General features: G+C 29.4%; 1 protein-coding gene across 3 annotated transcripts in view; it reads left to right on the forward strand.

The window, feature by feature from the left end:
* The first annotated feature begins 8865 nt into the window (after window positions 1–8865).
* LOC132910170 (protein timeless homolog) overlaps window positions 8866–14871 on the forward strand; it is a 249470-nt gene continuing 243464 nt past the window's right edge. Inside the window, exons 1-10 of one of the 3 annotated variants that reach the window (XM_060965687.1) lie at window positions 8866–9039; window positions 9157–9310; window positions 9389–9569; window positions 9646–9777; window positions 9838–9933; window positions 10053–10216; window positions 11453–11570; window positions 13076–13338; window positions 13838–13970; window positions 14051–14205. In XM_060965687.1, the coding sequence (XP_060821670.1) occupies window positions 8946–9039; window positions 9157–9310; window positions 9389–9569; window positions 9646–9777; window positions 9838–9933; window positions 10053–10216; window positions 11453–11570; window positions 13076–13338; window positions 13838–13970; window positions 14051–14205 (1490 nt within the window). In that variant the 5' untranslated portion in view covers window positions 8866–8945. Of the gene's footprint in view, window positions 9040–9156; window positions 9311–9362; window positions 9570–9645; window positions 9778–9837; window positions 9934–10052; window positions 10217–11452; window positions 11571–13075; window positions 13339–13837; window positions 13971–14050; window positions 14206–14871 lie in introns of those variants that run through there. The other 2 variants (XM_060965685.1, XM_060965686.1) reach the window with 2 other exon arrangements.

Below are 14871 nucleotides of genomic sequence, written 5' to 3' on the forward strand. Positions count from 1 at the left end.
ACATCAATCAAAATCAAATTAAATTGTTATAGCGAAAAGATTGGGAATCCGAACGACTACTTAACTTATCTTCATCGGTTAAGAGATTAAGAGAGCATTTGTGTCGCGTATATGTATAACGAACGACGAGAGTTTCGTGTGAAGGGTGTAAAATATGGATTCATAGTTATATTTAAACAATGTCTTTCTTACTGTATAGGAGTTTATTTAATTTTTCTCTTTATTGAAACGACATGACGTCGCGTAACAATGAAGATTTCGATACCTACGAGTTGCAATGCAAAGGTAATAGAAAGAAGAGGTATTATAACTCTCGTTCATGTTAAAGCTTAATAAGGCATGGTAGTGAATTATCGTCTTTGTATAATAGAACTGGGGCGTAAGCTTAGTCGAGTGCGGTGTATTTCTGTGCATTACACCCACCATGCCAAGGGTAGCGACTTCAAAGAAGCGTGTTTTATCATCGAACCATTATACCGTATAACTACAACGCCTCATTTGCCAAGGCTATAAAAAATGTTCTTATGTTCCGATGTTTGCAAGGGTAATAACTCTGTTAAGATAAAAGCTCTTAACGTCCAATCGATCTATGACATTCACACGATAAGGAAAGTGGATGTTCCGAAAGCTGATTGTTCAAAAAGTTTCAAGAATTGTAATGCAAAGTGAGTCTTTCGTTAATGATGTTAAAATAGAGATTCTTTGTCTATATGAATAATAATTCGTATATCAAAACAAAATGCTTTAATATTCTTGATCAAGGCACCGAGGAATTTCAAAAGATCGAATTCGAGAAAGATATAATTTGATATAAAATAAATCGTAATACTTTCAAACAAAAAATTAAATGATGTGATGTTTAATATTTCGCACAATTTTAGCAGATAATGCTATAATCTTCAACTGTGTTGATATATAAAAATAATATCAAATATAGGTAAATGATGTGTTAATCTAATTAGGATATTACGTGCACAAGTAACAATTTTTTAATTCACAGACATTTTAATAAATAGACATTTTATTACCTACTGAGTATGTTTTACTACAAAACAAAAGCAGTAGGTATCACTATCGTTTCTTAGATTAGCATGCATATGCAAACACGCCGTGAGGTCGACAGATGGTCTTGAGCTAAATTCCAGAAATAACGCGTAAAGCAAATCTCAGTGGTGGTAATGTTCTGGTTGAGTACATATTCGCATCGGAATAACAGCATTGGCTATGTAAATAATAGAATCATGAAATCTGATTATCAAGTATCTTGAATCTATTTCTCCTTCCCGACACATTAAACAAATAGTTATTATAATTCTAATCGCCATGTGCATTTACACATGCATGTGTAATCTGTTCCATAAGTAACGAATTTATGTTCATGACAGTTTTTCTAAGATATATTTTAAGAGTCATAACGAGCACCAGCAATGTAGTTGAGACAGGCTTAAAAACTGTTCCATAATCAATGAATTTAGGTCAATGAAAGTTTTTTTAAGATATATTTTTAGGAATCATAACGAGCACCATCAACGTAGCTGAGATAGTTTCGAAAACTTTTATTTTACAGTGTCCGCATGATGTTTCAAATATAGTAGCTTTAATCATATAAAGATCACAATCTTCCACATGATTTTAAATATTGGGAAATAAATAGAAATCATAAAAGGTAGAAGCTAAATCGAAATAAACGAAATCAGAGCAATTAGTTAAGCAAGTCAAGTAAAATTTAATAAATAACATCTTTTGAGTAATCTAGCTTTAAAAATAAATGTGGATAGTACGTAATTTGTAAATTCAGTGATGCTTGAATTTCACTATTTACTTAAATGCTACTTTCAGATAAACTCATATTTTCAAATGCATATTGTTTCGATCTCTATACGAATAAGAATTAATTATTTTATAACAGGAACAATAAAAGCCAATAAAGTGCTTTATTAAGAAAAGTAACACAATAAGCATATCGAGTAACATATCAAAAGCTATATCGTATTGATTCCCCTTTAATCAAATAACAATTTCTTACATTATGTTGTAAGCTAAATTAAATCCATGAATTCATTAAAAATATTAAATTGTAGGAATTTAATCTGAAACATTGTATAATAAATTCATAATAACTTTCATATGGAAACAAAATACACGTTTGATTTAAATTAGCGTACAAAATAAAAATACAAAAGTATATTCTGTCTTTAAAGTTGCAAATTTTTATCCATTCAAATACGCTTGAAGGAATTATAGCTTATAAATCTTTGGCTTTAAAAAATGTACGACTAAGGGACATAGAATATTTTTCTGTAACGATTGAAAACATATATGTACATTGTGCACAGGAATGTTGTATCGAGAATAGCTCTCGGACAAGCAAGTTTTTACCACATGTACTATTTACGGAAGGTACAACCACTGTACTCTCAACAACGTGTCGTTTTGAACAGAAGCTACACGTAGTCGTCGCGCGGTTTTTCCACCACAGTAAAAATCCGCTTGTTTGAAAGGGGGGCCTAAAATCTACCTCCCAGTAGAAATCTACCATACGTGTTCAAGTGAACAACAGACCTATTTCCGGCATTCAGGTCACGCTCTCCATTGGTTTCAAAGCAAAAATGTTTTTTCAATCTTTACAGTGGCGTACACATTGGTGTCGTATCGCGCGGCACGAGCACATTTAGGTACCAGTAAATAATAGCGTTACACAAGAATGCGAGAACGTGCAAACAAGATACTTCCACCTGAACTTATCTGTTTCTTATACTTTTATTATCTTTTTAATATTTGTTTTATTTTATTTTTAAATTAAAAAGTTTTATGCAGTTAAAAGAAGCAATAACTAAAATAAATAGCAAAAAGTTTTATTTAATATTTTATATTCTCACAATAAGTTTTATTTATCTTAAGATCAAAGAACAAGTCTAGTCCAAATACATTTAAGTGTATTTAAATTAAAATTGGCATAAAGATCATCAGAAATTTCAAATTATCATATTCATTCAATTATAATTAACTGATATTAGTGAAATGGAGGCAGCCTTCTCATCTAACGATGCTTCAACTAAATATCCTTAAGGGATTTCAAGATCGAAACCTAGCTGAATAATAGATGAAATTTGAATATGGATTTAATATCGAAACTGCTGCGAGAGTGCGGTCATTGGGGTAGTCGCGAACCATTGAAAATCAGTCACGTTATTCAATGTTACTAGCATATTGCGATGAAACTCAATAATACGTATGTATATGTGTATTTAATATAGATTTAAGGTACATCACATATTAGGAGCTCTGAAAGATTATGGTACATGAACAAAGAGCGATATACATTTTAAGACAAAGGAATGTAAATTGAAGTTACCAAACACAGCAATAAAATTAATTTCAATATTAACTTCAATAAATTTGATTTCAACATCATAAGGTAGTTATAGTACACTTATCAACATCTACTTTTTTTGATATAACATGTAATATTTTGTATTATAAAATTATAGAAGGTAACAAAACGGTCTAAATTATATAATAATTTTATATAATTGTATTGATGAATGTGTCTATGAACGAATATGAGCGAACCATTGCTCTAAAAATCTTTAGAACAGAATTTGTAGTATAATTTCAGAAAAAGTTGAAAAATGATTCATCCCTTTTACTTGTATAAAAGAGAAATTTTAATACTCTCCATGTTACATTTAACAGCCAAAATCCTTTGTCGACAAATAATCGATTTCTCGATGCAGACATTCTTAAGCCGATTTTATAGGTACAAATCCCTTTAATTGAAGGTCTCATTAGTAATTGAAAACACTGATTGAAAATTTTGTTGTTATGTTGGCTGTGTGGTATTAATCAGTATACAGATGACTGAATAAAATTTTGAAAATGTTTTAATACAAATATTACTTGTTTTTTAAATATTGAATTGAAATATTGAATTTAATAAATAAACTAAAATTTACACAACTCTGTTATGTTGTGGAAAGTGATTTTCTATAATTAATTGCTATTATTCTTGTTTAAAAATTCCTCTTTCTTGAAAGAGATTCTTACAATTTTTATTAAAATTCGGATGTAGTAATATTTTTTACAGGTGTAATAAATGAGCCATAAGATAATGCTTATATTGAACTGAACGAAACTCTGAACATTACACTTCATTACTAACTTAATTTAATTTTATTCAGTCTTCTCCCAAGATTTGATTGTAAAGATTTCTTTTAAAATTCACAGTATGCGATTAAATAGAATCAAAGTGGAAATAACACTATTATACATATATACGATACTATTGAAACTATGCAATAAGGTTAAATCAAAAGAAGAAAGTTGTCAAAAGTGAAATGCGTACTTGTGTCTAATGAAAAAAATTGAGAAAAGTTCAAACGTAACCGTATTTATTCAAGAAACATCACGGGTATACGTAAGATAATTTTATAATCGATACACGTTATGAAAACACGTATTAATTCTGAGAATTGAAACATTATGAACAAACTAGTATATTATTGATTACTCGGAAAGAAAGAAAAATGAAAATAATTTCAAAATTAAGAGTTTTACTTAAATTAAGAGAAATTGTAAATTACACAATTAATTAAGTCATATCTTTTCTCTTTTTTTTTCACGTTTTAATAAAATATAACAGAAAATAGCACTTCACCTCGCGTCGTGCGTTTTACTCTTGTTAGACGAGATTAATATCAAAGTTTCCACGGCCACGTTATAGTCAATGAAAAGTAGTTGGATTTCCAGAAGTTAAGCGCATATTAATAGCCATTTTGTGTCTAACAAGTTTCACGTAACGAACATTCAGATGCTTCCATACTGTTGGGAATCGTAAAGAGTTCTCGTCGCTTATAGCTCATAGCTCTGAAACACAATCGCTTTATTTCGGCTTGACTAAATTTGCCGCTTCCAACTCACTCGTTTGCTAGACAGTTATGTTTACGCACGGCGAAACTTACGAAACTTAACTAAATTAACTAGTTAACGAGTAGATTATGCACACGACATTTAACTGCCAACTCTCACAGCAGGTAGACTTATAGTTTTCCATAGTAAACTACGAAGTAGACTGCGGAACATCTCTTAAGTTCAAATATAGAGTTCTGCACTATTACCTTGGTTTAATGAAATAAGCTTAAACGAAACGCGATTGCCTTAGAACGTGAACAATACATACATTGTGAATTGAATATCCTGAAACACTGATTTTCTATAATTATATGTTGTAATACTTATTGACACTATAGATAGATATTATGTAAATCAAACGATATCACTTAAGGAACTTTTATTTATATATCCATATATGCACTCGATGCATTTTAAAATTAAAAATGAAGTGTAATGTTTATACTAATGATAAATGTCAAATAAAAGTTATGAACGATGCGATGCTGTTTATGGAAGAATCTCATAATTTATCAAATAGACAATATTGCTAAAAATTATAATTTTACTTTATTCAATATGATAACATAATTTGTGTACTCTAACGTAAAATAATCAATTCTGACCTGTGGATAATTTAAAAGGCTAAAATATATCGTTTAAACAATAAAATAAATAAGATTCTGTAAAAATAATCTTGATATAAATAGAAACCATTTCTCTCGCATTTCAATTTATATTTCGTTCAAAAGCCATTGCTACGTTATTATTATATTCCAGATTAAATTACTTGAAATTTTCTTTATTATTTAAATTGTATCCTTCGGTATAGGAGTAATAGGGAAGAAATATGATAGTGACAGAAAGAGGAAAAAAATGTAAATGTCGCCATACGCGCGCTAGTGACAAAACTGTCGCTTCAATACTTATATTTATAATATATGGCGTTAGTAGAAGAAGAAGAAATTGAAATTTTGATTGATGCCAGCGAGAACGACAACTTGTCGCTAGTACGTGCATATAATAGTTGTACGATAGTTTCATGAAATAGTTCTGCAAAATTTTTAAATTTAAGATGTCACGAATCTAGCAAAATTCGAACACGATTTATTTTTTGTTGCATGAGATATCTAGATGCAATATCGAAGTCCATGCAATCACGTATGATTTATATTGTTATTCTAAATATTCGAACATATATACGCTCGTACAAGAATAAATGCAATATCGAAAGATTGACAATTGTGTATCCGGAAAATTGGTTGTCCATTTTATTCGATCCGAGAGATAAGCACAAAGGGAGGTGATAAAAACCAAACGTAACAAAACAAACAAATAAGAGACAGTGTTGATGTACTATAACAAATAAATGGCTGATAGTGGTAACCTATTGACCCAAATAGGGTCGATGATATTGATTAGTCACCGCATGTTTGTCCCACGGCAGTCAAACACGATCCCTTCTGTACTCTATATTTCTCCTAACATACAATACCTGCCACCCCTTGTACTTCCATTTCTCTAATAATCTATCCCTCTTTGTTTCGATTTTGCACAACCTTCTCGTATTGCTTTCGTCTATGTCGTATTCTCATCGCGAAGTTTTCGAGCATCTTCCCTATACCCTTTTTCGTATAGTCAGGCAACGAAATTGAATTTATGGCTTTATTTTCCTCGTTCGTGGACAATATCTACCGCAGATTGCTCTACGTGAAGCGCGATTCTCGGTATTATAGCGAAATAATGGAACCCTTGCGTCTCCTTTCATGTCATTCACGTGGAAACAAGAAAATGCCATGAAACGAATTCTAACCGAAACTTTAATGCGCTTCAAAGTTCGTAAAACATATTTTCCAGAAAGACAACAAGGCAATGATTTCACGACCCATGCTTTTTTATCGATCGTTTTGCGATATCAACGAGAATTTTTTGCTTTCGGATGAGTCTACAGAAAGTTTTAAGTACCTCCGACGTTTACAAGTTCAAAGCGCGTTCATTTCGAAGTAATTAATTAAATGCTCAATGAGGAAAAGGACTCCTCATTAAAATTGCTACTTTGAAGTTGCAAGTAAGAAAAGTACAGGGTTTTCAAGTACGGAATCATCGTTGAAATTGTGTCTGCAATCTTAAAATATGAAGAAAACTATTCTGATTAATAATGATCTGTCTCTTAAATATTTCGAGATATTCTCAATAAGCGAATACAAATCAAAAATAATTAATGTATCTATCATAGAATCCCAATTCGTCTTTGTCTCAATCTGAATACATATATACAAATTTATGTATATTAATTATCAGTAGAATAAGGAAGGAATTTCTCATATTTTTAAAAAATAAGAAAAAGCTCTACATATATGTATTCTTAAATTTATAATATTGAATCAATCTAAATGACAATAAATTAAAAATATTGTACATATATTCCTGTATAAATCTGAAATGTATTAATTTACTTAGCATTAACGATGTAAAATACATCGATTGTATATTTTTTTAATTTGTCTATTAATTAAATACAATGACAATACTTAACTTTTATTTTTGTCACTTCATCAATATTGTACAACATAATATGAGAGTCAAACATTTCTAAACGTTATAATTAATATATTGCTTAGAATCTTACAACTTTCATATAATGATGCTTTGTTCGTATTTAATACGACGTTCATAATTGATTACTGAATATCTTGTACTAGACACTAAACTTTACATACATATATACATATTTAATGATAAGCTCTGAATAAATTCTTAATTAAGACTTTAAGCTAACATAATAGCTTTAGCTTTATCTAATTACTATGTAAGTTCATTTAACTTTAATTATTTTTTATCCATTTATCTAAAATTTTCTTCATTAAAATAAAAATCTAACAATTCGAAATCTAGGTACATACATACATAGAAAGATTTAATCTTTATTTGTATGAAAATATAGTAAGGAGTTGCAAATTATGGATAACCTTCAAATAAATTAATTGAAGAGCAAATATTTTCGCAAATGTCATAATGTTTCTAGAAAACATTATAAAATTATAGAAATTCATTTATTAAACAAATATATATTTCGTATTAAATTTCAATATATGTAACCATTACACATTTACTTTTATAAAGTTTAATTTCTTAAACTAAATTATCATTTTTGCTAAATAATTATCTCCTAAATTGATAAATAATTTGTACTTACCGAAAGTATTCCTTCTTCTGTTATTGCAAATAATAAAAAAGTATTTGTACATTTCTATCAAATAAATTATTATATTGTTGTTAAACGACATTATATATTATAATGAAATCGCAATTAATGATTCATTCCGAGTCGAAAGCACTCTATCGGCCAATTTCGTAAAAGCATAGCAAACATTTTCCCGCGCATTTTTCATTACCTGTTGCGCGTTTGACGTGTCCATTGCTTGTAATTATTTTTGTATTTATTAAGTGTAGTGAGTATTTTAATTGATAGTGTTAAGTGACAATGATTACATTAGTCCAGAGTTTCGCTACGCACGTGAGTGTTAATAATGACATTGTTAATAACTTATTTTATTCTGTTTTCGTTAACAAACCAAAGTTAACCTCAAACGTCATGCACGCTGGTTATTAGTATCTCGTGCGAATAGACATAAATAATACAATTATGATGATTTTAAACTATGGTTAACTATGGTAAATAAGGTTAAACTATGGTATTGTTCACGTATTAATTAAAAAAAAACATTGGTTTATTTATAATACTGATTTACTGAATATGTGATAAAAGTAAAATATGTATAAGATTCATAAATTTAATTAATAATACCCATAGAAATTAATGTTATTAGTACAAAATTTAAAATACTGATTTTTAACATATTTACATTTATTACAATTATGGGATTGTAATTATTTGACAATATTTTGGTTATTTAAGTAATGAAGCTATAGTGTCATTTTAATAGTTCTAATATATTGTTTATTGCAGATCTAAAAATTTATTTGAATAATAATGTTTAGAATTCAATAAAAAGGAATACATATATACTTTATAATCTGTCATAAATAAAATCATGTCAGATTACCTATCTACTGAACTTGCAGCTACGTGCGCTGCACTTGGTTATTATGATGGATCTAAGTATCATTTAGACAATTACTGTTTAGGTAAAAGTAGTTCTTACCTCTTTTATGTGTATCTTGTATACTAAATATTCATGAGTTAGTCAAAACTTAATTCATCGATACAATGAAATATTATTAAAGTTATTAATTTCATAATAGATGTTATAAAGGATCTTATCAAATATTTAAGAAGAGATGATGAATCTCATACTGTACGTCAGTTTCTTGGTCAAACAAAAGTACTTCAAACTGATCTTATAAAAATTTTTGTTGACCATTACGATAAACTTGAACTTTGGGATATATTACTAAGGCAAGTAATAAATTACTCAGAATATATTTTGTAACTTGCTATATATTATTTCACTCTAATAACATCTGATTTAATTAGGTTAATTATTAATATAACAAGTCCAGTTGTGCTGCTTTTTAATGAACAAATTCCTACTGACTTAATGCAACGTACTATATACCTTAAACTAGTTGCATATACACAGTCATATAAAGTAGCTTTAATTGATGGACGTATATGGACAATACTTAGTAATCGTTTAAGTAAAATTCTTAAACTAGTAAGTTTATTAAGTTTGTAAATTTTATGTGTATTTTTAGAAATAAAGAAACAATACAATCCCTTTGTTCTTATAGGATAATGTAGAAAGGGGGGAAGAAAATGAAATGGTCATTGAAAGGATACTTATTTTTATTAGAAATGTTTTGCAAATTCTCCCAGATGAAAATGAGAAACGTGTTGATAATGATGCTACAGTTCATGATGAGGTATGATATTGAATGTAGCATTGCATAAGAATATATTTTTATATACTCTCTGCTCATTAGGTTTTATATGCACTTAATACATCAGGAATTGTTGATTTGTTAGTATTTATTGCTAGTAACAGAAGTGAACAACAATATCATTTGCAAGTTTTAGAGGTATGTGCTCGATTAAATTATATTAAAATGTCGTTACATTGTTTGAAACGCTTTATTTTCTTTATGAAATAAGTTAACTTTTAATAATTACTCATGTCATATACGTTGCATATTATTAGATTATATCGTTAATGCTTCGCGATCAAAGTGCGAGTGAATTAGCGAAGTCCGGCTTGCAACGTAGTCTTAGCGAAAAAGAAAAGGATGAAGAAACACTTTTAGCAGCTCGACTCAAAGAAAAGGAGAAAAAGATAGAAAGAGTAAGAAAATATGCAGGAGCTAGGTAAGTTTAATTAACTCTATTCTCTAATAGTATTCTTTATTCTCTCTCTCTCTCTCTCTCTCTCTCTCTCTCTCTCTCTCTCTCTCTCTACATATCTATCTATCTATCTATCTATCTATCTATCTATCTATCTATCTATCTATCTATCTATCTATATATTTATACATAATTTATACATTATATTTATACATAAATCTAATTACACATTTCGCTGATTATCCATGGCTCGGACGACAAGTTATTTTAACATACTTATAAGAAAATTGAACATGAATAATATTGTGAATATAACAGGATAAACAGACGATCAATACCACTTAAGGGACATTGTTAAGGAAACATAATTTATTCCTAGTACTACATATGTAATAAACCTGACCCACTTTTTAAAGTAAGACCACGCACCATTTGAATAGATGCTTTTACCCACTTGTTGGGGAGTGCACGTGTTTTATTCTTGTGTCGTGCATTATTCACATCTTTTTGCTATGTTCCCCTATTTTCCGTAGAAAGCTTTTTGCAACTTGAAAAGAAATCAAAGGAGGTAGAGAGATTGATCTTTTCTCTCACACCCTATGAATCGATGGACAATGCTATCACAAGCGACAAAATGGCACCGTCCAAAACAGGATTTTATGTTCAATATTTCAAAGATAAAAGCTTTAAAATAGCAAAATTGAAAAATGTATCATTGATTTAGAACGTATTTAATAAAAATTAGTAAAAATTAGATATAAGAAATTTTATGAAATTTAAATATTCCAGCTGTTTATTTGTAATTTTTTAGAAACTTGAATTTTTCTAATATTTATCAAGTATTCACATATTCACATCTTTCTTTAAATAAACAATAAATAAATTTATTTTCAATATTTCTAGTTCAGTCTCTGATTTTATTAATGCTTAAATTATGTATCTATTGTAGTTGATATAATGAACCGATTACATAAAAATAATAAAAGCAAGAAATCGAAGACGATTTTCTCCCGCAAATAAATCTGCGAGGAAGAAAATGCATCTTCCTCGTTTAGCAAACTACCTGCTAGTGACAGCCACCTTCCGTACTATTGATTAGATTTTCAGAAGTCATATATGAAATTGATGGAATCTTTTTTGGGGGGGGGGGTTCTTTTTTGAGTAATGGGTTCTTTTTTCATATCAAATAATTTATTTTGTTTTACTTATAGTCAGGTATACGTAATAATCATTTCGTCAATTGTCTAATAATATGTTTAGACATTCACATTTTGGTGGAACTTACGTTGTGCAAAATATGAAAGCCATTGGAGAAAATCAGCTACTATGTCACAAACCATACCAGAAGATCGAGGCATTAAACTTCGGTCAAGATAAGGTAATTACTGCAGCCGTTATTGATATGAAACAATTCTGTTATGGTTTTCATTTCCTTTTTTTGTTTCTGTTTCCAAATAAAGGAAATAAACGTCAAACCAGAAAATGGTCAATTCAATTAATCTTTGGTTTCCAACGGTAGCTCTCATTAATGAATAAGTAGGAATGAAGGCTGGGTGGATTTGAATGAAAATACGGTTGTTAATTAAGGCTATCTTCGCGTAATTAGAACTGGCTCCTTGCTTAATGGTGCTGAAACATTTAAAACTAGGTCAGTGCTCTTTTCGCGGACGTTTCTCCTCCTTTTCTCTTGTCTCTTGTGTCCCGCTCGACTATAAAACGATCCTTTTCCTTCTTACATCGTTATTACCGTTTCCTTCGCAGAACATCCGTATTTGAAGACAAACTTTTCCTAGCTTGTTTTTTCGTAGCTCGTTTCATTATGAACTGTTATAAATCTACTGGGTCACATGCCTAACGGCTATCTCGAATTGAGGCGATCAGTGACTTCTGCCATATCTTTTATGGAATTCCACCAGTTTCCGTCTCTTGATCCCTTCCCTTCTCTGACCCCTTTTACATTTTTGTGAAATTGTTATATAGAAACAATAAAAGGTATAAAATCTATGTCATCTATTAAACGAAGTTGTATTCTACAGATTATTTCGCTAATTTTTTGTAATAAAGCTTACAAAATGTGATTTTAGTATAACTTTAGATTAAAAAGAAGTTTTTCCATTACAAATATACAACAAAATGATAAGCTTAATTTAACAGAGTGGGTAGAAGTTTAATATAACGGACAATTTATTTTTTAGTTCTATAATTTTGATTAGGATATAATGGATGTTGACAGTGTAACAATCACCAAGACTTTTTAGACGTTTTTGATAATTTGAAAAAGAATGTTCTGAGCAAAAGTTCAGTATTGAATTGATAACAAACTGCAATATAAAAAAATTGTTCAGTAAAATCTGGGGCACTTCCACTGTTTGAAAATAGTCGTTTCACTTTTTAAGTATCTAGATAACAAATTTTGTTGATTTCTTTTTATATTGCAGCTTGTCGTTGATTCAGTATCGATTAGTTTTTATCTAGAACATTTTTTGTCAGCTTACCTAAAGAGTCTAAAGAATTGTGGTGACAATTTTATTGCGTTGAATACCCTGTCTATCTTTCTTTATTGATGTAATATAAAATATTCGATACAGAACAATACATTGTTAAATGTAGTATTTAGTATTTAGTATTAGCGTAAAAAGATAGATTCATTACATTATCATGAATTTAAAAAGGATTATACTGGTACGATAAAACATTTGTGATGAAGTTTGTTTTCAGACAGTCAAATATTTAATACACATGTTTTCAACTCTTTCTTGTCGATCCTGAATAAAACGTATAATATCTATGTAATTAATAATAATGATAAGTATATAGATCTGTGTAACATAATTTTAAATACATAATAATAATAATGTATATTTTGATTTCAATACGACATAGAAAAAAGTGTCGAAACCGAAAAACAAACGTCCTATGTGGGATCCAAAGGGTGAACGTACATCTGCATTGAGTGTGAGGCTCATTTTGAAAGAATTTTGTATAGAATTCTTGAATGCTGCTTACAACCCCGTAATGAAGTACGCAAAATCCTGTATAATCGGAGGAGCTCAAAACAATCAATCTGAAACAACTTGTTACTTATGGGCCTTGCGTTTTTTCATGGAGTTCAACCGCCATTACAAGTTTGAAGTAAAATATGTGAGGTAAGTCGGTGGAATTTCCTTATTTTGTAATAAAAGAAGGTACATTGTCAGAGAATAAACGTTGAAGAAAGGAAACAGAGATAGTTTTCGAACTCGTTTTACGCATCGTCGCTCTCTTTAGATTCTTGTCTTTGAGAAACATTTTCTAGCTATTTTCAGTGCAAGCGCCTTTACGTGCTCTGCTTTAAGCAACATGTATTGTTGGGATTTAAATTTTCCTTCCAACCAGTGCTCCTTGAACATTCATTATCATTCGAAGCATGTAGAAATGTTAGCAATTTGTGATCTCACACGTACATACATACACATGACGTTTTTCTTATTATTTAAAGTTTGTTTTTAAGAATCTATCAAAAATTAGCGACTTTAATGTATCGTTGTATTTTGTTACAATTAACTAATTCTAATTATTTAGAAGTTAAAACATCTTTAACTTTAATTTCTGCTTCTTCTTTAAAAGCAATGTAATGTTTGGTTTTTTCTACTAATTTATCAACAGCGAAACAATATCCACGGAAGTATTTCATTTAGTACAAAGACAAATGGATCATTATTACGAGATGATAATTACTGACAAAAAGAGAATTCCCCTTTGGTCTCGTAGATTACATTTAGCATTGAAAGCGTATCAGGTGAGGAACCGCGTATTGATATTTGTTTCCGTTTGATAGATGCATGGAACGAAATATGTTTTTTCTTTTTGTTACTATAGGAACTTCTGTACACTCTAATGGCAATGGATCAAAGTACAGATCGTGGTGTTAGAGAATCCAGCAAGGTTATTAAGAGTAACGTGTTTTATGTTCCGGAATATCGGGAAACGATTCTTTCTCTCCTTCTCTGTTTCGACGAGGTTAAAATGTCTCGGTTCGTATAAAAGATTCTCTGTAACATAACATGAATTTTAATGTTGCTAAATGATAAAAGTATTTCAAACATTGAGATGAAACAGATCTGTATTTAATAAAATTTAATTCATTAGATAATGAAATTTTTAACAAACATTTTTGACACAATCAATATTCAATTAATATCATAAATTACACACGAGCGAATTCTGCTCTGTCATGAAAAATTTATTACCTAATTTGTATATTAATAAACAGTTGCCTTATTGAATGCTCGTAATATGTATTTGTTTTTCATCACATATTACTGTTATTAAATGATACAGTTATGGGAAACATTTATTAAAAGAAGTAATGTTATTATAATAATCTTCAAAATGTAACGTTAAAAGATGATTAAAAGATGAACAAACTTATTGCACAACTAATAATTCAAAATTTTTTCTTTCATTTAAAGATTCAGAAATTGTTAGTTTAAGTCGGAAAGATAAATGTTTAATGTCTTCTCAGGGATTTTAAATAGCCTATAGTGAAAATTAATGATGTAATTTACTTGTGAAATATTTCGTTGGTATTACTATTTCATGCTCTGAGTATCTGTTTATCGGGTAGATAGGAGTGGAAAATGAAAAACTGTTTGCTAAAAGTTTTATCTACTGCAGACAGATTGATTCACTTTCAAATC

The sequence above is a fragment of the Bombus pascuorum genome, chromosome 8 (assembly GCF_905332965.1).
Source record: "Bombus pascuorum chromosome 8, iyBomPasc1.1, whole genome shotgun sequence".
Lineage (NCBI taxonomy): Eukaryota > Metazoa > Arthropoda > Insecta > Hymenoptera > Apidae > Bombus > Bombus pascuorum.